Source organism: Aulostomus chinensis, chromosome 9 (assembly GCF_037954235.1).
Source record: "Aulostomus chinensis isolate RoL2024-O1b breed Wild chromosome 9, RoL_Achi_v1.0, whole genome shotgun sequence".
Classification (NCBI taxonomy): domain Eukaryota; kingdom Metazoa; phylum Chordata; class Actinopteri; order Syngnathiformes; family Aulostomidae; genus Aulostomus; species Aulostomus chinensis.
The window spans coordinates 8,946,400-8,968,506 of NC_141328.1; the positions used below are offsets into that span (position 1 = coordinate 8,946,400).

At 38.7% G+C, this 22,107-nt stretch overlaps 1 protein-coding gene across 4 annotated transcripts in view; it reads right to left on the reverse strand.

Moving 5' to 3' along the window:
* Positions 1-1,816: 1,816 nt before the first annotated feature.
* LOC147255694 (microphthalmia-associated transcription factor-like) overlaps positions 1,817-22,107 on the reverse strand; it is a 36,534-nt gene continuing 16,243 nt past the window's right edge. For 3 of the 4 annotated variants that reach the window (XM_086213565.1, XM_086213562.1, XM_086213564.1), the window contains exons 2-10: positions 18,282-18,522; positions 9,593-9,808; positions 9,407-9,502; positions 9,092-9,209; positions 8,828-8,920; positions 8,698-8,754; positions 8,538-8,613; positions 6,175-6,322; positions 1,817-5,720 (exon numbers count right to left, since the gene is read on the reverse strand). In XM_086213565.1, the coding sequence (XP_086069691.1) occupies positions 5,325-5,720; positions 6,175-6,322; positions 8,538-8,613; positions 8,698-8,754; positions 8,828-8,920; positions 9,092-9,209; positions 9,407-9,502; positions 9,593-9,808; positions 18,282-18,437 (1,356 nt within the window). In that variant the 5' untranslated portion in view covers positions 18,438-18,522 and the 3' untranslated portion in view covers positions 1,817-5,324. The remainder of the gene's footprint in view (positions 5,721-6,174; positions 6,323-8,537; positions 8,614-8,697; positions 8,755-8,827; positions 8,921-9,091; positions 9,210-9,406; positions 9,503-9,592; positions 9,809-18,281; positions 18,523-22,107) is intronic. The other variant, XM_086213563.1, reaches the window with a different exon arrangement.

Below are 22,107 nucleotides of genomic sequence, written 5' to 3' on the forward strand. Positions count from 1 at the left end.
ACTAAATGTCCTTGCATGCATGCAAGAAATTATCAATGTGTTGATGCAGGATTCGTGCAGTCTGGTGATAGCTTAGCTTAGCTTTGGTGAGTTGCACATAAGAAAAAAAAAATACATCGAACAACAGTAAAAAGAAACAGAATATATACTGTACATAGTGATTTGGGGAATAAAGAAATCTGCAGGAGGAGCCAAAATCCCTTGAGGGCTTGCAATGTAAAACATTCATCATAAAGTCAAATATCTATGATTCTATGTGGACTCTGTCTTTAAGAGGGTACAATATAGATTAATCACAAGACAAGGATATATTTCAGGACTTCCGTCTAATCAGTGCCTTCCTGTAAATGCAATAAAATGACGCAACTTTCAAATTCCAGCCAAGGACCCCGATTTTAAAAAGAAACCATCGGCTTAGATACAGAGACCTGTTTTACTTTTCTGTTTAGAAAGTCTCAGCTTATATATTTGTTCAACCTGATATGAAAAGACATACAATCTGTAAAATACCAATATTTGGAAAGTTGTAAATATAGAGAGATTGTGCTACGACATTCCCTCTGAAGCATAGAACCATTAACTCTCCGACTTCAGTGTTTCTGGATGGTCTAACAATAATTGTTTTCATTTCCACAGTCAGCGCATCCTTAAATTTCCATTTGGAGCTAACCAAGGCAGGAGGTTATAACTTGTCCTAATTTCTTCCAGTCTCTGTGTCCTGGGTATTGTTGTTATGATGTATTTACAAATATTCTGACATTGTGCTGCACAAATTGCACCACATTAAAGTGGTCATATGCATTTCTATTCTGCCATTAATTCAAGTTTGATTTTTCCATTGTACCTCAGATGGCTCTGATGTATCATCGCAAGCTGTTTAAGCTCCTGGAGGCCGACGGGAGGAAGCTGCTGCAGTCTGAGCTGCAGTCCTGTGACAACAGCAGCTCTGAGTGGAGAGGACAGTGCTGCAGCATCCAGCCGCATCGTCTTAGAAACGATGCTAGAGGAACTGGTCCCTAAAATGTGGGAAGATGATCTCGATAGGTTGATGGATTTCAGACGTCATTATTCTCATATTAAAAATAGTCCAAAAGTAGTTTCTGTTGGTTTTATGCTTTTGTGACCTGAAGAACCTTACTTTGTTTATCACATTTATTAAACTCTTTCATAGCTTGCTAATGACTATGAATATCTTAAATAGTTGATAGAATCCTAGGATTTTCCATTTCCAGAAAGTGCTGCTTCGCTTCAATGGGAGGTAGTCAACATCAACATGTCTCTCATGGTGTATGTGGCCCATCAGAGGGGGTTGCTAACAACAGATGAGAAGGACCGCATTATTCAGTGCATGCTGGGCGTGCGGGGCCTGGCGCTGCCTGTGTGGCATTGGGACTGCTCCCTGGATCTGGTGCACAAAGCCCTCAGAGAGCGCCTGAAGCACTCCGCCAGTCCTCTCAGGATGACTCTTCCCACAGGATTTGGATGTGCAGGTATAATAATAAACTACTTAATAAGTATACTGACTGAAGCACATATTTCAAATACAATCTTAACATTTGCCAGATGAAATATAACATTTTTTGTTATAGACATTTTCCATGAAATGACTGAAGGCAATATCCTGTGCTATGCTTCCTAAAGGTGGACTGAGAAAATCGCATCTACTGGGAGAAAAATGACAACAATTACCAATGTGCTCAGCTTTATCTTATAAATATTGCACGTATAATCATGTAAATCAGCATTAGCAGTTTTATATTTCATCTGAAAACAATGCGATGAAAAACAACAGCAGAGAACATTCAAATAAACCTTTTAATGTTTCTCACAACAGTTTCCACATTGAGTACCAATGAGTTTCACTGAGTCGAGTGCGTACGGTAACTATTGCTACATTCATCTCATATAAACTGTAACAATAAGAACGGTAGCAAGGTCAGTAGAGAACATGTCCGTATGAACCACAGGAATGAGAACAAGCACAGAGGTCTACATTGCACTAGCATGGTTTGTCATTAGTGGTATAACCATTATGTGCCATTATTCATTAACAGCTGTGTGATTTATTGTTAGAGATCAGACATAGTTAGGGGTAGGACAGAGTACGAATACTGCAAATATATTGCAATATTTCCTCTTGTGATAAAAAAATCAATACACTGTGACAAAGTGAAAAAAAAAGACTTTTAAGGGGTACTCTCTCTTTTTTAGGTATATAGATATAAAGAAGAATTGTCTTGCCATATATTGATTATTGCAGAATGGCTGTGTTATGATACTGTTGATATCATTGGCAAAATATTGTGATATTATTGTACCGTGAGTTTTTCATGATTCCCATCCCATTTAGTATTAATTAAGTACCTCCTGTAATGTTGTTGACTGGTCAAACCTCACATTTCCGGGTTTGAATGATTCATCAACTCAATTAAAATATGCTCATCTGGTTTCAGTCCAAAGGCAAAGTTACAGGCAATTAAGGCTCAGTACCCGGAACTAGTATGACCTCCAAACTTCATATATGACATAAAGAAGTATTACTAGCTTATCACAACTTTCAACTGCCTCTTATGCTGTACATTATTGGATAGAGTTTGCTTAGGTGTATCTTGCATGCATCAGATGCACATTAAAATGATACTTTCTGTACTTATAGCAAGTGATGACCAGAGATAAAACTGATGAGGACTTGGAAATACAGTTGTAATCTCCAGAGAAAAATACTTTTTAGTATCTTTCGTTCAGTATTTCTTTTTTGTGAAACCGAAGTTTTCAAGAACGAACAATCGTGATGTTCTTCATCACCTATTAGCACTTAACTGAGAGCCTGATTGTCATCATGCTTTGGGTATGAAACAACAGAGGCTAACAACATAGAATCAGCTAGGCTCTTAAAACATTGCTGTTTATATCTTTAAACAACTTAATTCTGTTTTAGATTTTGGCAACATACTTTGGCAGTCATTTGTTAGAATTACATTCAAGCAAACATATGCCATATGGTCTCAAGAGTTGGCTGAGTATTCAGTCTGTTTTGGGATAACTGAGTTTTGGTTATGCATTTCATGCAAAAAATAAGAAAATACAGAAGAATAACAGACTAAGATAATAAAATCATTGTGTGAATTTAATTACTAGAGTGCCACTGCTCAAACTAACTGAGGTTTTTGACCAAGGGGGCAATGAACTGTTTGAATTAAATCCTTATTGGAAAAATGCCAATGGGAAAATTTAAACGTATTTTTTTCACTTCAATAATGGGAAAGTATCTATGTAATCATAAAGATATTACTACCGCAATTCTATCCAAATTATTATTTTACAAACACTTATTTTGAACATTCCATAGACCTACTGAGTTATTTAGAACTGACAAGTAGCCTTTCTTATTGCGTTCCTTGACACTCTTTTCAATCCATTATGAAGCAACAAACACCAGCATATAAACTATTACAAAACAGTAGCATCACTACCTACAAGTCTTCTCCAGAGTAACAGAAACAACTGTAAGGCACTTAAACCATTTGAAAAGATCAAGTTGAAACGAATTCATAAGATCACATTATCAAGACATGATGCTTCTCTACAGGCACAGCGTCAACCATTGCATAGTTCAACAAAATGGAGGCTGTGCTGTAACAGGGCTCTCAGAGTATGGCAGGTAGTTCTGAACAAAGGCATACATATGCAATGTGCTACAACTTTGAAAACAAACTGCTCAAATATACAACAACCGTACACCATAAAGAATCTACAAACTCATACAATATTGTGTATGCATTTGGAAAGCCAAATCCATTGGTTAGTTGATGCTTATATTAAAGAAAAGGCAAACAAACAATGTTTTGATTTACAGATGTCATTCCAGTAGTTTGTTTTTTTGTTGACAAAATCGTGCATTTCCTTCAAAATCCCAAAGCAGTCTCCTTATACTCCTTGACAAAATAAATGTTCACATCATGGAAAAAAATAAAATCCATCCTGAATGTGAAATATCACCACAGTAGTGTAAAATTAAAAAACAACAACAATCATTTAAGAAATGGTTGGACAATAATAAAAAGTGAGCACTTGTACATTCAAGAACTATCATAAACACTATTTGTGCTGAAGAAGTTATTCAACCAGAACTGATTCATCCTTCCTGTTTCAGTCACATAAATAAGAGAATAATGTGAAATAATGTGGAAAATATCCACATCCGTTCAGGGAAATCAGCTTCTTTTGTACATGTTTGGGCCTTTTTTTTTTTAAATGAGGTAAGAATCTACTCGTTTTGAGATTTGCTAAATTCTATTTGAGGTTAAGTTTGAGTGTTCAAGGGTTTAGGTAGAGAGGAATGTATAGGTAATTAATCTATGTGGAACTAGCAAATAATTGCCATTAATCATTTAAAGATGCATCAATCTGGTGAAACTTTCTCGCAACTTGATTGTTGAGCTAGGATACTGAAGGCTAAAAAAACAAAAAGACAAAATAAAGCTGCGGATCACTGTTGATTTTGTTCATTTGAAATATTAAAAAAAATAGACATTTTCAGTTTTTAAATGTGCTTTGATGTACTTTCTCAGGCTCTTTTAAATGTGTTATTTATAAATAATATTTCAGGGGAATGTGTACACAAAAATCGTGTTTACACGGATACACAAAATAAATCTACAAATGATTAATGTTTGTCAAGAGAGAAATTTTAACTGGAAGACTGGCAAAGACTCAGCTAACAGCCAAAACATGTGCATAGCAATACAACACTGATGTATACACATCTTCATAAGGCATTGGCACATTCAAGTTCAATCTAAGACACAAAGGAGTGTAAAGCACTAGAGTAATAAATAGATCTTATTTTTTCTTCTATTATTGCTAGTGATTTTAAAAGCAGTGTTCATCTCACCACAAAATATCTACATTTCTGACCATAATTTATAATATCCCCAGATTCTTTGGAATTAATAGAAATAAACTAGACTCTATCCAAAGATAAATGCATTTTTTTTACATATAAAAACTTCTATCCTTGTAACTCATTGTCATCAAAGCATTGATTAAAGGAAACATGTTTTAAAATCAGTCCTTGAAATCAAGGCTAAGGGCTTGAAAAGACAAATATATCACAAAAAGTAAAAAAAAAAAAAAAAAAACCCAAACAACAACAAACAAACAAAAAAAAAACATAAATGGAAAAGGTTCAATACATGTAAACACAGAGACAAACACATGACATGAAGAGGAGAAAGCCTCTCCAGCAGCTGAGAGTGTTAGCTACTGACAGGAACACTTGCAGCAACATGGAGGGGATGGCAGGCATCTTCCAGTAGGGGGTGCTAACATCCCTGCTCATTCTCATCCATGCTCACGCTGCTTTTACGGCTGCTGTCCTTTGAGGTGTCTGGGGAGACGGATGAGAGCAAAGGGTCCCCCCCTCGGACTGGTGATAAGTTGTCTTCCATGAGGATGTCGTTCAGTTTGGAGCCGGGCTTGCTGTGAACGCCATAGTGGCCCTCTGAGTAATTAGGGTGGCCTTCATTTAGCTCCAAGGTGCCAGGTGGTTCTGGAGTGCAGGCAGGGTGGTGTTGGTGACGAGGGTGGAGTGTGTACAGATCTTGGTGACAGTCTTCCAGAGCAGGCTCCTGCTTGATGCTCCTGGCTCCAAGTTCAGCAGAGCAGAGCGTTGATGATGCGATCGCCAGGCCGTGAGCTCGAGCCTGCATCTCTAATTCCTGCAAAGCAGAGAGAGAGAGAGACCCGTGTAGATTAGGCAGATTAGCTGTTTCTGAAATCTATTTTAATCAATTAATACAGGAAACTCATTATCAGAAATTGAAATTGCTTTGACTATTTCAAGTTGGGATTTTCCTTTTCGCCTCATCTTATGCTGCTTTGTATAATTACCGCAAAGCAAAAACACGTGATGTGACCAATCAGACAATGTCTGCTGCGTTGACATGTCTTGTGATCAGTTACTTACAAAATGTCTGGCCTTTGTTGAGGATATTTGTTTCTCGGTTTGTTTTTTCGAGCTCTTCCACAATATAATTTATTTAACTGCACTCTTCATTTCAATTCACTGGCCTCTCCCAGAACACATACTGTAGTTTTGATTTAATAACACACTTATGGTGCATTTCTTTCACATTTTGACATAATCATTTGTGTTTAGGTCATTTTATGCACCTGTATCCTCAGCATCAGATGTCGATTAGCATGTTCAAGCTTTTTCTGACGATTCTCTAGCTCCTTGGCCCTCTGTTGTTCCCGCTGCAGTTTCCTGATGTAGTCCACTGATGCCTTGAGGATGGTGCCTTTGTTCCAGCGCATATCTCTGAAAATAACACATATTCCTCTTGAACGCATCATCACTCAGCTCTTGTTCTAAATGTCAGTTGGACAATAAGTGATCTCAGCAGTGTAAGAATTGTTTAAGTGAAAAAATGTGGACATCAGTGATAATGTTGATAGTCTAGTGCTTAATGGACTGAATCCCTCAGATGACCAGGACGACTGAGCTTGTTTGCTTGGAAAAACTAATGAGGGGGAACACAGAGCCGTGCTAGAGGTCATAGAGGTGACCGTGAAGAAAGAAGTCAATCTTATTTATCTGCAAAAATGAAGGCTACTTTCAAACTTGAAACAGGGGAGGTCAACAGTCATAGAGATCACAAGTAATCATATGGATGACCCTGAGCTCCATGATGAATGGAAGCTCTGCGAGAGTAAAATCAATTTTTAGCAGACTTGAGTCCGGCTGGAAAACTGTAAGGTTGTTAGTAGTGTTAACCATTCATGTCTGCTTATTTCCTGTCATTGTTTTGCCTACGACGTCAATTAAATGCAGTTCTTCTTGTGGAGCACCCAGCTGGAGTTGAGCAAAACATCCACGGGTGGAAAGACACAACACAAGGGGCTGCTGGGATCTTCCCAGGATGAGACAAAGAACCAAAGCTTTGTCCAGCAGTGGTGACCAATACATTTACATGTGTCAATTTTATTCCTAAAACAATAGGCTCACGGTCTTAAAGCAACTTTCACACACTCTTAGACATGACTGAAAAGCTCTCAAAAACACTATTCATTCTATCTATGCCTACCTGCCGTGAAGAGAAACATTACAGGAGGAAACAATCCTTCTTCTGTGTAAAAACTAACAGCCAAAGTTAAATCATGTTTCAGCAGTCTCAATAAAATCATACCATTATGTTCCAAAGTTGCAGACTTTCAGTACAAAATCACCTCGTTGTGCTTCTGCAGACAGTGTTTCCTTTATCAGCTGCTACTCAGGGATCGATAAACAAAGAGGGAATTTTGTACTAAAAAGCAGTAACTTTTGAGAATTCTAACTTTCCTTGTCTAGAGGAGTGTTTTGCATCTGGTCCCGGGGACATACTCCACGTTTTAGATGTCTCCCTGCTCTAGTACACCTTATTCAACTGAAAGCTCTGCAGAAGCCAGATAACAACCCACGAGACATCTAAAACATGCAGCACAGCGAGTCCCCAGGACCAGGATATAAAGTGACTATACACTCTGTCCTTAGCTACTTCTTAGCTGGGCGCAGCTTCAGTGAGAAACACCAGATGCTGGAAAAATGTCCTCTGCCGCAAAATACACTGGGCCTTAGTTTTTGCGTCGAAGAAAAACTTAACAATTTGTTGTATTTGGTCAAAAGCCTGATTTAATTTGTATTGTAATTTGCTGTATCTGTGTGATTCCCTAAAGCTTCTGATTTCTAGTTGTGCGTTAAATCCATCCTGAAAGTTACAGTGTAGGTAGAGTATGTATAGCTGCATATCCTGAGGTCCACCTCCTGGGACATATAAATATGACCAGACCACGACTGTGCCCCCCACTTAACATTTCCTTCTATGCACACACACTTATTCCCACACTATCTCCACCTCTAATTTGTGCTCATCTGGCATTACGATTACTTCAGTTAAATGTTATCAAATCAAACTGCAAAACTAGAGGTAAGACGCAGCAGCACTGAAGCCTCACCATAAACTAAGACTGATGTGATTTCAGCGAGACCCAGCTGCCACACCACTTTACGGCCTAGGTCACATTATTAGCTACAGCACAAGGGTTAGGGAAATCCAGCACACAAATCTAGATTCAGCTTAAAGTGCGTGGCTTCAAAAAATCTCTACACAGACAGATCATAACCTACTGAGAGAAGCTACTGTGTCTGGATGTCACCACTGTCAACATAATAATGTCAAACATAATAATGTTTGACCTCATGTCACCAGGGTATGCACACTGTTCCTGTGAGCTGAAGAGATTTCCATTAGAATCGTACAACCAGGGCCCATAAGACATTAGACATGTGACAGGACAAGTTCAGGTGTAAATACTGAATTCGTCATATTTACGTTACCATTTACTTTCAGGTCACTCTTTTACTGGTTTACTGAGACACTTGAGCGGCACAAGTGCTTTTTCTACAATGACAAGTAAAATGTTTGCTACCTGTTCTGATATACATATTGAGAGTTGGTTTCAAGATTTGTGGTAACCATTATGGAATTAATACTTACGGGTCATTTGACTTTGGAATTAAAGTTCCAAGTTCCTTGATTCGATCATTGATGTTGAACCGTCGTCTTCTCTCGACTACAGGACAAAAACAGATGCAGACAAACCATCAATAAATGTCCTAACTACAAATATTCATAATCTAGTTCAAATGACACTCACTCAAATTATGGTTATCCTTCTTCTGTCTCTCTTTTGCCAGAGCTCTTACCTCAGCTTCTGAAAAACAGTATTTTATCAGTAAACAGAGTTCAGTATTATACAACATAATGATGGTAAACGAATGACATACCAACAGGAAACCCCTCAGGTCGTTGATAGTTGTCAAATTTGCCACAAGATCCAGATTTATCCAGCATATGCATGATGGCTGGGGATTGTGAAACTGTAAGATAAATGTTATCTTGAGTGTTAAAATGTACAGATAGACACAAACAATATCAAAAACACATGAAAGTGTGAAGTTTAATCTTAGAAAATGCTTCATTAGGATCTGAAAAAGGCCTGGAGAGTAACAGAACTTACAGTCTGTAAGTGGATTGATTGTGTCTCTTACCTGAGTATTCCCTTTTGATGTTGGGCAGGTTGGCAGGGCAGGAGTTACTGATAGGCAGACCTTGCTGGGACATACCCTGATTACCATACATGTCCATGAGGTTAGCAGGCACAGGGATCTGCTGAGGGGACACGGCCAACATGAAGGGTCACATTCATCCAATTGTAGATGCTATTTACGTCACAGAATGAGAATGATGGTACAGAATGGGTGGTGTCTATCTGATGAAGTCACTGATAAATTTGGGCTTCTAAACATTCACTGGTGCGGAACACAAGAGCAGGTTTTTAGTTAATTTGAGCACAAAAATCATACCGTATTAGCCATCTGGAGTCCTGGATCCATCAGGCCGAGGATATCATCACTGTAACTGGACTCCAGACTAATAATGTCATCAATGACATCATCCATCTGAAACAAGAGGACATTATTAATAAGTTAATAAAATAAAAAAGCGAATACTGATAAACTATCTGAGTTGAAATGAAGACGGACAGTCACCTCTTTCTCGCAGTTAGAGTTAAGGGTCAGTAAGGCCATAGGGCTGTTGGGGGCGCTGTTGCCCGGCCCTGGCGGCATGCCCCCGTGGTCAGAGGACTGGTTGGTGCAGGGCAAGCTCAACACCTGAGAGCCAAGCTTTCCCAGGTAGCGCTTCACCTGTTGCTGCTGAGACCGCTGGATGTGGTACTTGGTGGGGTTCTCCAGGTGAGTCTGGACCTGTTGACGGAAAAGGAAACAGCCACGTGAGCAAGAAATCTGGGCAAACATTTCGTGGCTATGTTGATGGATACCAGTGGAATTTTCGGAAATAAATACAAACATCCACCATTGAAGGTGCAACACTTCTGCAAACCCACGGTTTGGTTTTCTGGATCTCTGTGGCTTTGGGAGGGGGGGGATTGTCATGGCTTGGTTTCAGCTCAGCTCAGCACAGCTCAGAAAAACATCCCACGCAATGACAACAAATGCAACATTGAGGTAAAACACATAAATGACATAACCAAATAACATCAACATACTTTTTTTCTGCATTTTGTGTTATTTATGTTTGCCTTAGCGCTAGTGCCTGTACTCATCTCTGCACTATCTCAGTGAGGGTGGAGCAGGCAAACCATCCGTGTGTGTCCTAAAAATGTAGCAGATACACACAATCTAATAGAGCTTTTGTTTCCTTGTGATACTTGAAAATGGCAGTTCACGTATGCAAATTTAATCTCGGGTTGTGTATTGATGAGGATGATTATTTCAAAGGATAGTTCCATATCTCCCTTGAAGTTCATGGTTGTTCAGACTCTAAATATATCTCAAAGTCTTATTTGTCCCCGATAACGTACAGTACTGACAGTGATATAAAAATAAACCTGCCACAGTTTTCAAAACCTAAAATAAATTATGAATATTTAATATGAATATTTATGATGCTCTCAGGTGTTCAATTTGTATATATTCCTCTCAAACAGGGCGATTGTACATTCTGCTCTTATGATTTTAACACAATGATCCAGAAAAGCAACTGCGATCGAATAGACAAAATTCGGAGACCGGGTGCAAAACATTCAACGAATCACGCATGAAAGTCTATAAATAGATCTTCCTATATTTAGCCTGAATTTCTGGCAGTGTATTAGAAAATATAGAGCAAATTCTATGTTGGTTTTTTTTTATATTTCTAATTTTAAAAATCACAAAAACATACCTCATAAGGGTGATATCCGAGCATCTCAAGCATCACGTAGTCAATTGGGATATCCAATTTAAGAAACTAAATCCTGTTAAACTCCTAAACTAAGGACTGTAGCTTCTTGCTTGAGGACTGAGCCTGTTAGTATGAGGACAGCCACATCCAGCTCATCTTTTTTAAAAGACAAGAAAAGTAATTAGTTATGCATGTTAAGGAATCTCAACGGATACAATGAGCCTTTTCAGATTTGTGTTGTTTTATGTAAAATGTGAAGTTATTCCTTTATGGTGTATCACTTGATGTCAGGATGTGGCGCTAACAGTTAGAGTCTTTGTTTCACAGGGCCACCTCTTTTTACTGAAACTTGCCTCGGGGTTTTACTTTGCCCCATCCACTTATTTAACCCTGTGGATGCCTTTGTTTGTCCGTAGCCTGCATCTCCACGTGTCTTGAAAGGACGTTTTTCATTCAGTGCAAAGATGAACAACACTCTTTGCTACTTCCTTTTTAATGTATACAGTTATGCTTACTCACAGTGGATTCAGTTTTATTGACAGAGCTATGGGGGTCGCATACTCTTTAACTAACTCTGACATTTCCTCTGCTGCTGTGGAAATTCTTTCAATCTGCATAATAAAAAATGACATGGCTATTCATGAGCGGATACACAAAAATTAATTCATTTTACGACACATCGAAACTGCACTGCTTGTTCTGATCCGTGGAAAAAACGCTTTAGTCCATGGAATATACACGATTTGAACAACAATGTCATTTATGCGCAGTTTTGCACCTCTTCACCTGTCATTTCTTTGCTGGTATTTCTCATGTGTTCAAATCAAAACGATGCGCTTATCCCTCTATGACTGTCAACTTTTTCACCCCTCTGAGAAGAACAGACACTCTTTCAGGCTCTTCTCCATGCTAGTATACAGTAGCATTGTTCTGCAACTCATGTGAGGTATGTTAACATATATCCTGCAGGTATGACTGAGATCATCCTTCAGCAGTAAATCGTCATTACAGGCTTGTAAAGCTGACACCACGGAGGGGGGCATTTTTACAACATGTCAATGACTCATTAAGAAGAACCATATCAGAGCAAAAGAATGAGATTCATTAGCTATGGTCACCTTTACCCTTTAGGCAGCATTAAAGAGGATTGTCATTTATAACAACTTGATTTCCTCTTTAGCACATCAACCACAATAATCAGACTTTTGTAAAAGAACATTATCGTCTACAGTGACTTTAATCCTAAAAATAGACACTGTCAAGGAGAACAGAATATTTGTAAAATCCAATTTAGCCGAATCTGCCCGAGCTTTAAAGTGAGGAATTATGTAGTGATGAATGTAAACACACTGTGAACTCCATGCACAGCTTCTTTGTCAATTCGTGTGACTGAGTTCAGGTTGGGTTTAAGCTTGGTGCAAATAATACCTTCAGTCATAGAGCTCAGAAACTGTTAAATATAAACAAGAAAACAACTTTTGTGTTTGTTCGATTAAGAATTCTATCTTCCCTTATAATATGTCTGTTGATTTTTTTTTATTTATTTTTTTAATCTACTAAGTGAAAAACATTTTCTAATCTTTGGTCCATGAAATACAAATTTCAGAAAAAACTCCCTGAAATGTTCAAATATCTTAGCTCCAACTTAAAAATGATAAAAAAACTGTATTTAAAGTAATTCAATATAAAAATACACAAGTAAAATACAGAACCCCTTCAGCAAATTTGATACAAAGTTATAGAACAGTTTTCTATCTGCACATGCAGAAAAAATTGGCAAACTCTAGTCTACACAAATTTTTGAATGCATTTGCTTTTATAAACTAGTGACCAATCATGCGCTTCCATCACATTCATGCATTCAAAGGCTGCTAACCTGCTAATCAGAGATGTACCCATCCACCTTTTTTTTTTGAAAGTTCTGATCCAATACACATCTGCTGATAACGACTTGAATTCAAGGGATCTTTTTTCTGGACAATTATCACGACCATTGTTGATGTTAGCATTATGTTAATGGATACATCATGAAGCTGTACCATACAATGCATGAAATGCGCGATCGGTGACGTGACTTGTGTTGACATCACATCAGATTACAAAACCCTGGAGCAATATCTCATCTCTTCTGCAATACATTCACACACACTCATCACCAAGAGTGAGAGGGGTTGCCCCTTTACCGTCCAAATGTAGAAATAGAAGTCATTACTAGAGGCCCATACAGATGGAACACTCTCTAACACACATACCGTGTGCGTGTGTGTGCATGCGTATGTGTGTGTGTCAGACTGCTTCCTGTTCAATGCTAGTGTTTGGTATATACCTAAAGAAGTATGAAATGTAGCTGCAGCTGTTGTTATGATTATAATGTTTAAATTGGTGACATTTCTTCTGATTTTAAAATGGCATTAAATTCATTTGTGTCGTCTAATTGTAGCCATAACTGTTTTTACATATAGTTGGTCATTTTTATTTGATTAAATTGAGTTTTGTCCTCTTTTCTAGTTCAGGGATGAGTCATAATTCTAAAATTTGCAATAGTCATTATGTTATATAAAAAATATCCGATGGTCTATGCAATGAGGTTTTTGCATGAAACTCCCAGCGTCTCCTCGGCCCTTCCATGAATGCGTGAGTAGGGAAAAAAGCACAAATATCCATTGAGCAGCAAGCTGAATGTTTGTCCAGTCCACACACACACGCGCGCGCACACACACACACACAAGGGCGACCACATTATTAATTTTCTACCCTTATATTTTTACTAGAAGCATTCCCAGCAGACATGACAATAACTGACTCCCAATATCATTTAAAAAATTTGGTATATCCATACTTCCCTGTAGAAGCCTGCTACACAGCTGCATTCAGTCATTTTATCCAGACAAATGTAAAAAAAAAATAAATTCAGTGCTGCTAGAGCATTTTTATCTCTGTTTTATGGACTGTAATTGGTATTTAACCTCCAGCAAATTCCAGATGGTGGGTCAGCAGTTCCATGGTTCTATACAAATATGATCCACTGACATTTGAGAGATCTTCCAATACCAGTCAGAAAGTTGTGATATGCTGTTTGTTTGGTACATTCACAATAAATTAAAAAGAAATAACATGCACAACCTGCAAACAAGTTGTGTCACATTTTGCAGTGCGCTCTGCAATGTACATCTTGCCCTTAGAAGACTTGAATCCTTTTCTTTGTCATTTCCTCACCGCAGAAATCGATTGACAGATTAGTCAACGAGAAACAAATTTGCAGCATTTTCATTATTAATGAATAATTACAGTCATGAGTGGGAATGGTTGTTCGTCTCTGTATGTTGGCCCTGCGATGGACTGGCGACCTGTCCAGGGTGAACCCCGCCTCTCGCCCGTAGATGCTGGCTCCAGCCCCCCCGTGACCCTTACTAGTAAGGAATAAGTGGAAGATGACGATGGAATTACAGTCATTTTTCAAGGTTCTTTTGTGGCTTGTCTAAGTAGATCTGAGTATCTTTAAACCTAAAGATAAAGATAAAACATCACCACATCACCTTGTGGTCAAGGACATGAAACAAAGTTTTCGGTGGTTTCTGTTACACTCAAAATAATTAATAATCTAATTGAGAAAATGACCTGATTAATCAAGCAAGGAAATAAGTGCCGTCACAGCTGCATTTTTTTCCCTCTGAAATTAGAAACAAATAGATCTTACTTTTTTTTTTTGTTGTTGTTGTTGATAAAATTCTGACAGTTATGTTTTGACATTAAAGTTAGGATCAGAGAGTTTTCAAGCTTGGATTTGCCCTCGGGGATTTCCTAAATTATCACACATAATTAAATAATCTTACTGCTCTGGGTTCATAGGGAGCCCCCTCGGGGCCACAGACCACAGACCGGAACATCCAGGCCTTGTCAATACATACTGTAGCTTTTGTTCAAATGAACAACTCTGGGGGTGATAAAAAAACAAAACAAAAACACAGTCTAGAGGCCCAGAAGAGTGAAGAATGCTGCTTTTAATGCAGTGGCTTCATCTACACCATCTGGACTTATCCGGTATAAATGTGAATGGTAAATCATTTGGAATACAAACATTATATATTGTTGGACTTAATCTGATAGAGATTCTCTGTGATGCCACTCCACCACTAGTACAGAAGCCAACGAGCAATGGAATGCCTTCTATCAGGAGATCTCAGCGCCGGCAGGACTTGAACTTAACTTAACTTAATGCACTCTTTCCAAACACTGTTAGAAAATGTGACATTGCAACCACAGCAAACAAAACAGCTTGTTGTTTGCCCGTTTTTTTTACCATCAACCCCTGAAGGCATCAGCGACATAACCCCTAAAGAGTCGAAAACACTCGGCAGAAACATGCACAAAGTGTACTGCTGTATTGAGAGAGGACGCAGAATTATGGTTTTGACGTGCATGCTTTGGGCATTCCACGATGGTCCTATCAGGATCCTTTAACAAGAATGACCCATTTGCTATGCAGACGAGAAGAATAGGCCACTTTGTCTAACAGTTAAGCTGCTAACGTGCTCTGTGGAACTTGCTGACAACAACTGTGATGCTAATGTGAGCAAGTACATCAGAGCATGAGCTTTGGCAACCTGTGGTCTTCTTTATCTCTGATGCATTGTCATGCTATTATATAAAAGCTGAGCAAACTATCAACAAAATAAAACCTCTCATTCATTAAAGGGTAAATGTTGTTTTAAAATTACCATAAACCCTTGAAATCATTAATGATGACAGTGTGAATTGCAGTTTTACACATTCATCATGTTCAACTGCACTGAATCCTGGATCTAAATCACTGTGACTGTGTTGCAGCATGATACTGTAGGCTTAATTTCATGAAATTATCAAACTTCCATCCCAAATTTTGCCAGTGTAATGTTGTGTTTTAAATTAAAGATGAAAAAAAAAAACTGCCACTTGCTCTTTTTGCAGTACTTGAAACCCCAAATAAAAAGTCATTTTTTTCATACTTTCAGATATATACTGGTCACAAGGTAAAAAGATTTTATAATCCGAATGAAAACGTACATGTCGAACAGGGTTGAAGAGCACTTTGTTCTTTTCAAGGCACTACAAATCCTTTGAAAAGAAAAAAAATCTAGGAATCATTTTTTAACCCTTTTAGGAAGTTATCCTACATACATTTCAAAGTAGTGTTTTTTTTCCTCTTAAATATGCCGTGGAATGAAAGCAGCGGGGGCTAATTACGAGCATTCTTCACTGAATTAGCGTTCGGTGTGTGGTAAGGCTGTGCTCGCCTTTGTCTTGATCCCTAAACTGATCCCTTACTTATTCCCCAGAAGGTCAGAGGTCACTTGGTTAATTAAGGGTCCAATCAGTCTTTAGATAAACTCATCTGAGCTTAATGTTTGCACTTTTTGAGGTCCAGCAGCTCTGCCTGGTACCCCTGAGCTTTGTGTGGACTCTGCTAATCTATCCACAGACAGGGGAGCAGGTTAACCCAGCTCAACAGCGCCAAGCTGGAACGGCCTTTTTATTTCAGGACTTCAGTCAATGAAGAATGTCTGTAAGCTCTCGCCAAAGCAACTTCATGTATTGTACACAGGGCGAGGGTTCGAGGAGGGGGCGCCCTAAACCTCTCAAAGCGCTGCAGATTACGGAGAGTAAGTAATGTTTATGCTTGGTGAGGAGGGCAGGCAGTGTTTTCAATGAATATACTGTATTTGTCCATCATTGCTGGCCCATGCCACACACATCCAGAGTGATGAAAGTGTGGCTGAGCAAGTAACCATGAAATCTCTGGATGTGTTGTGGATGGATTTAGTTCAACAAAGAGTGCTCGATAACATGCAGGGCATCAGCACTTTACGTTACACACTAAGTAAGATTATAAAACTTTGATGTAATCTTTAATTAAGCTTTTCTTCAACATAAATGGATCTAAACAACTGGGTACTGTATTATTTCTGAATGTATTAATTCCCAACATCAGTATCTGAGACAGGAAGACTTATACATTTTCCTCATGGCAGCCATTGCCAAGTAACAAGAACCTATTTGATGTACAGAAGTTAGTCTTTTGGTACCAAAGTATTCAACCCATTCAGACCTAAAAACGTCAAGAAAAACATCATGGAAAACTTTTTTTTGTAGATAAGCACCTAAAAAACAGTTCTATCTGACAGAATTGTCAGTGTTCAAGTAGAATTTTAACTCTCCAGCACTGTAGTTGTTTATACATTAAATAAAAACCAAAAAAGCTTAGATGTTTGGCTTCTACATAAAATGACTTGCCTTTAACCTGATGTTCATAAAATACTGAAAAGTATCAGTAAACACCTTAAATGATGTAAAAGTCACATTAGTTCCTCTGGTCTTAAGTAGAACAACCCTGATGATTCATCGGGCCTAAATAGGTTAAATGTGAATATACTATGACATTGACAATGACTCAATGCAGTCATATATTTTCCCTGAAGTATCACATTTTTGGGGTTTTTTAAAAGAAAGCCTTGCATCTACAACTGAACCACTAAAACAAAGCTATTGACAAAATACCACACAATACAAAACCCATACTATTACTTTGAGTATTTCGATGAGGAAAGACCTAACAGAGTACTGAGGAACACATGAAAATGCAAATCATACACCTGAGAAGAATGTATAATTAGGTCGTGTCCACATAACTAATTCCATGCACATTTCCATCGCATTTCATACATATGGAAACATCATTTTCCAAGAGTACAAATACTACATTAAAAAAGGAACAACTCTCTGTAGAACAAAAGAGAAAATACTACATTTGTCATCTTTTTCGAATCACAATCGCACACAGTTTTTCACCTTAAATCACTGTGATTCATGAAAATGTAGCAGAACCAATCTCATGGCAACCAAACTGAAATTCTGAATAGCTGATAGGCATGTTATCTACATTGCAGCACAGCTCACCGTAATATCTAATGATATTTTCTCTCTCTCTGAAAAAACACACAGAAGATGAACAGGACAACTTACCAGGCTGCTTTGTTAAAATGTGGCCTCAAACATAACAGTCTCTACTCGTACAGAAAATCTTAACAGTCTCCTGTCCCTCGGACTGCCAGGGAATCAAAGCTATGAAAAGATGTGAATGTAGCTGAGCAAATAGGATTAAAGATGGCTAAATCCAAATGGCTGGAAGCACAGCATGCATTAAAGAGGAATTCTCTCAGGAAAAGATAATCCCCATATACGCATTCGAACACACTTCACTCACTCCCGTTTTTTTTTTTTTTTTTTTTTTAAACGCAGTCATAGTAAAACCACGATTGCCTGACTGTCCTCACACGAGTCAATAAGATCTATAAATACAGCGCTGCCAGGACCACTCAGACTGCAACAATGACACATGCACCGGCTCATTCCAGAGCTGGAAACTTTATACTGTAATAACTTGCCAATCATATACAGTAGATGCAGCCTTCCCCTCTGATTTAAAAAAAAAGCCACCAAAAAACAGAGGATCCTTACCTTCAGCACCTCCATTGGCACCTGTGCAGCAGGTGGTAAACTGACTGGGACTGTCACACTGATGGCAGGGGACTGAGCTGCTGGGGTTTGTGGGTACTGGGAAGCCTGTTGTAGCTGCTGCTCACGCCGTTCTTGCTCCTGAAGCTGCTCTCGCATCAGCTGTTGCCGCAGCAGGATTCGTGATGTCACAACCGAGGAGCTCAGTGGGGGCTTGGATGAGCCATGCTGGTCTGATGGGCTGCTGCAGAGGGGAGAAAGATGCCAGGTGAATGAGCCGAGAGACAGATATAAAGAGAGAGTGAAAGCAAAGGAGGTGGGTGGGTGGGGGCACTTGAAAAGGTGAGGGGAAAAGAGGTGAAAAGACCGAAAGTGATAACCGAGCAAGGATAGTAACAAGTCCGATGAAGAAAGGGAGGTCAAGCAAAAGCGCCGAGCAAGAGATTAGCAGGAGTGGAGGACAGAAAAGGTAGAAGATACAGAGAAGGCATATGGAATAAAAGGTCAATATGATGAAAGTGAATTGGCAGAGGAGGGAGAGATCAAAAGGAATCTCACTGGCAGTTGACATCTATTAGAAAGACAGAATACTGTAAAATATTTCAGCCTAACTAACATTAAGGCATGCATTTGTAATTTCTAAAAACAGCTGGACTCCCAAAGCCTTAACCACAATAGAAAGAGGAACATTTTTTCAAAAGAAGTTGTTTCATTTTCCCCACTTAAATCTAGACAGCAGACACAGTCCTAAAATAGAGAGACTCTGCTGAAGCAGAAGTTGTCGGGATGAAGCCTTCATCGAGTGAGTGCTCCTTTTGATAAAACTCAGTAAAACGTCTCGCCAATCCAGCTGTGCAGTAATCGGACTAATTAGCCAGCAGAGTCAAACACAGCTTCAGTCTACAGCGTATTCAGTGGGTGTTGAGCCCTCAACATACCATAATTCTCCCCCCAGCACTGACTATAATCTCATTGTCTAATATCACACCCAGTGAACCCTGCAGGAGTAAAAATACTCCAAAAAATATCGTGAAACTGCATTTTCTGATGTGTAAAATAAAGAAATAAAAGTTCTTTGACTCCCAGAAAATGATCCAAGTGACAGTGACTACAGGAAAGTTAATGATTGATCCCGGCTATAATAATTAACTGGTATTTTGAACGAATCTGATGAATTAAAGCTGACTAATGACCGTATCCTGCAGCTGTAAAAGTAGAGCAGCAGTTTGAAAGTTTCTCTGAAACAAATCGCAAGCGCTCATATGCTAAGTCCCTTTTGTGACATTGGGGTGCTTGTGTTTCCTTTCATCCCAGAAATCTCATACACAAGTCACTGGATCTAATGGTAAGTTAGTTAAGCTTTTTTTTTATAATTTCCACTGCCAAAATGAAGTCCTTTGATTTTTCCTCTCCCTTTAACCCACATCAGTGTTCAAAACAACAGTGGTCTCTTCTCCTGCTCCTTTTGTCCAATCTCAAAAGAGAAGTATTCATCAATGTAACTGAATTTTTTTTTTTTAAATTGAACAAGATAAAACATATTTTCAAATATTTTGCAATAATTATGAAAATAAATTAACCATCATCGTTTTTTGACGTAAAATGCCTCTTAAAATGTACTTGTTTTTTCTGCTGGAGTAATTAACAATCTTTATAGTCATTGTATAGGTATAACAAGAGTAATTTTGCAAATCTCATACTCAACAGTACCACTGACCAGTGTAAAAACAATTCACTTCAAGAAAAACAGACAACAATCTATGAATTCTGAAAATGTGGGTTTGGATGCAGGAAATCCTGATTTAGACAGATGAGGTTTATCTGAATAACTGAGGATTTTTTTCATTTTAGGAAAAAAGGTCTAGACATAAATGTCGGGTATTTTTGAAACAGGAAGGTACAGGCATTCATGAAATTAGCAATTCATGACAAGTGGGAAAGAGAGAAAGGAATGTGCTTTTTCCTATTGCACAAACAGTTGAAAACTTTCAATAACCAGGATGCACTGGGCACATTGCCCTCCAGTACCAGACTGTTGTAGCAAGCTTCATCTGACTGTGCGTCTAGCTGTTAACATTTAATGTGAAGGCAACTCACACATTATCTGTCTGAATTTTGCCTGCAAAGAAATAGGAAGCTCCTCTACAACATGGAGGGAAAGTCCATCAATCAATCCATCCATTTTCTTCCACTTATCCTGTTAAGGGTCATGGGGGGGCTGGAGCCTATCCCAGCGGCTTTTGGGCGAGAGGTGGGGTTCACCCTGGACAAGTCGCCAGTCCATCGCAGGGCCAAAACATAGAGACAGACAACCATTCACACTCACAGTCACACCTACAGTCAATTTAGTGTATTCAATTAGCCTCATCCCAATTTGCATGTCTTTGGAAGTCGAAGTACCCAGAAAGAACCCACGCAGGCACAGGGAGAACATGCAAACTCCACACAGAAAGATCCCATGACTGAGCCGGGACTCGAACCTGGAACCTTCTTGCTGTGAGGCGACAGTGCTAACCACTGCACCACCGTGCTGCCCGAGGGAAAGTTCATTATTGACTATTTGTTCTTTTGCTAATTGGCTGTCAACAGTCTGGTCGAGGCTTCTCTGGTGTTCAAACCACAAACTTCTTCAGGTGTAGGAGTTTTTGATGCACTGATGCACCAGACAAATGATCCTGAGCTGGAGTTGTGATGTTGCGCACCTTCTACTGTGGTTTGGCTTGTTACAACTGGCAATCAAACTTTTAATTGGGGTTTAAATGGACGCATCATGACTGTTTCCCCACAAAATATAGGATTGCCGATTAACAATTAATGTGAATTTAATAGGGGTGAGCCATTTTGCAAAAGCTGCCATTAAGAAGGACTGGTGAGGTACATGAGCAGTGCTAACTTGATGTGGTTTAGCAGCCTCAGAGGGATGGTGAGTCTGTGGCATTCGTGCCATTCTGTGACTGTAAGCATAATTAGATTCATATCAAACCGGACTATAAATGGTACACAATGTAAATATAACACATTGAAAATTACAGTCACATAGTGACATTAACAGATCTATGAAAGTGACATTTCATCCGCCTGTCCATCGGTCACAATAATGAATCAATTATAGACTTGGCTTTTGTTGTGACTTTTTGATTTAAATCATATTTTATTTGCATCGTGGTGCTACTAACTCAACTTCTCTGTCCACCATGTTTGCTTGCTGCCCGGCAGTGACGTAACTCCTCCCACCTCTTGTTCCATTGGATTGTAAATTAGCGATCTCCGTTAAACAGGACTGGGCGATCAAAAATAGAGTGGCTCGCCTGATCCTAACTGTAGCAAGTAGTTAAAGAATTACCACCTACTATCACCTATGACATCTGTGACATTTATGGTCTGTTGTGCTGTAACAAAGGTAAAAAAAAATATTGAAAAAAGTGGCCCAGAATACAAACCGACATTTTCAAATTGCTCTTCTTGTCCACACAAGGGTCCAAGGCTGCTAATTTTCTGTTTTAAATGACAAAAAACAGTAAATCCTTTCATTTTAGGGTCAAATGTTTTGACTTTTTATTTCAAGAAAAGACTGAAACTACTGACCAATCATCACATTAAATGGAAAATAATCTTCTTTTGATCGACTAATCAAATAATTATTGCATTTCTTGTAGCGATCATAGCTCTGCAGCTGTGAAAGACTTAAATCATCTTGGCTAAAAAGAATGTGGTCTACCGTACGTACGCCCATTTGACTTATTTTGGTATAAATTAAGGGAAATTAGATTTTGGGGCGAATGGAAAAAAACTTTGAGTCACAAGTAAAAAAATGGCAGCAAAAATAAAA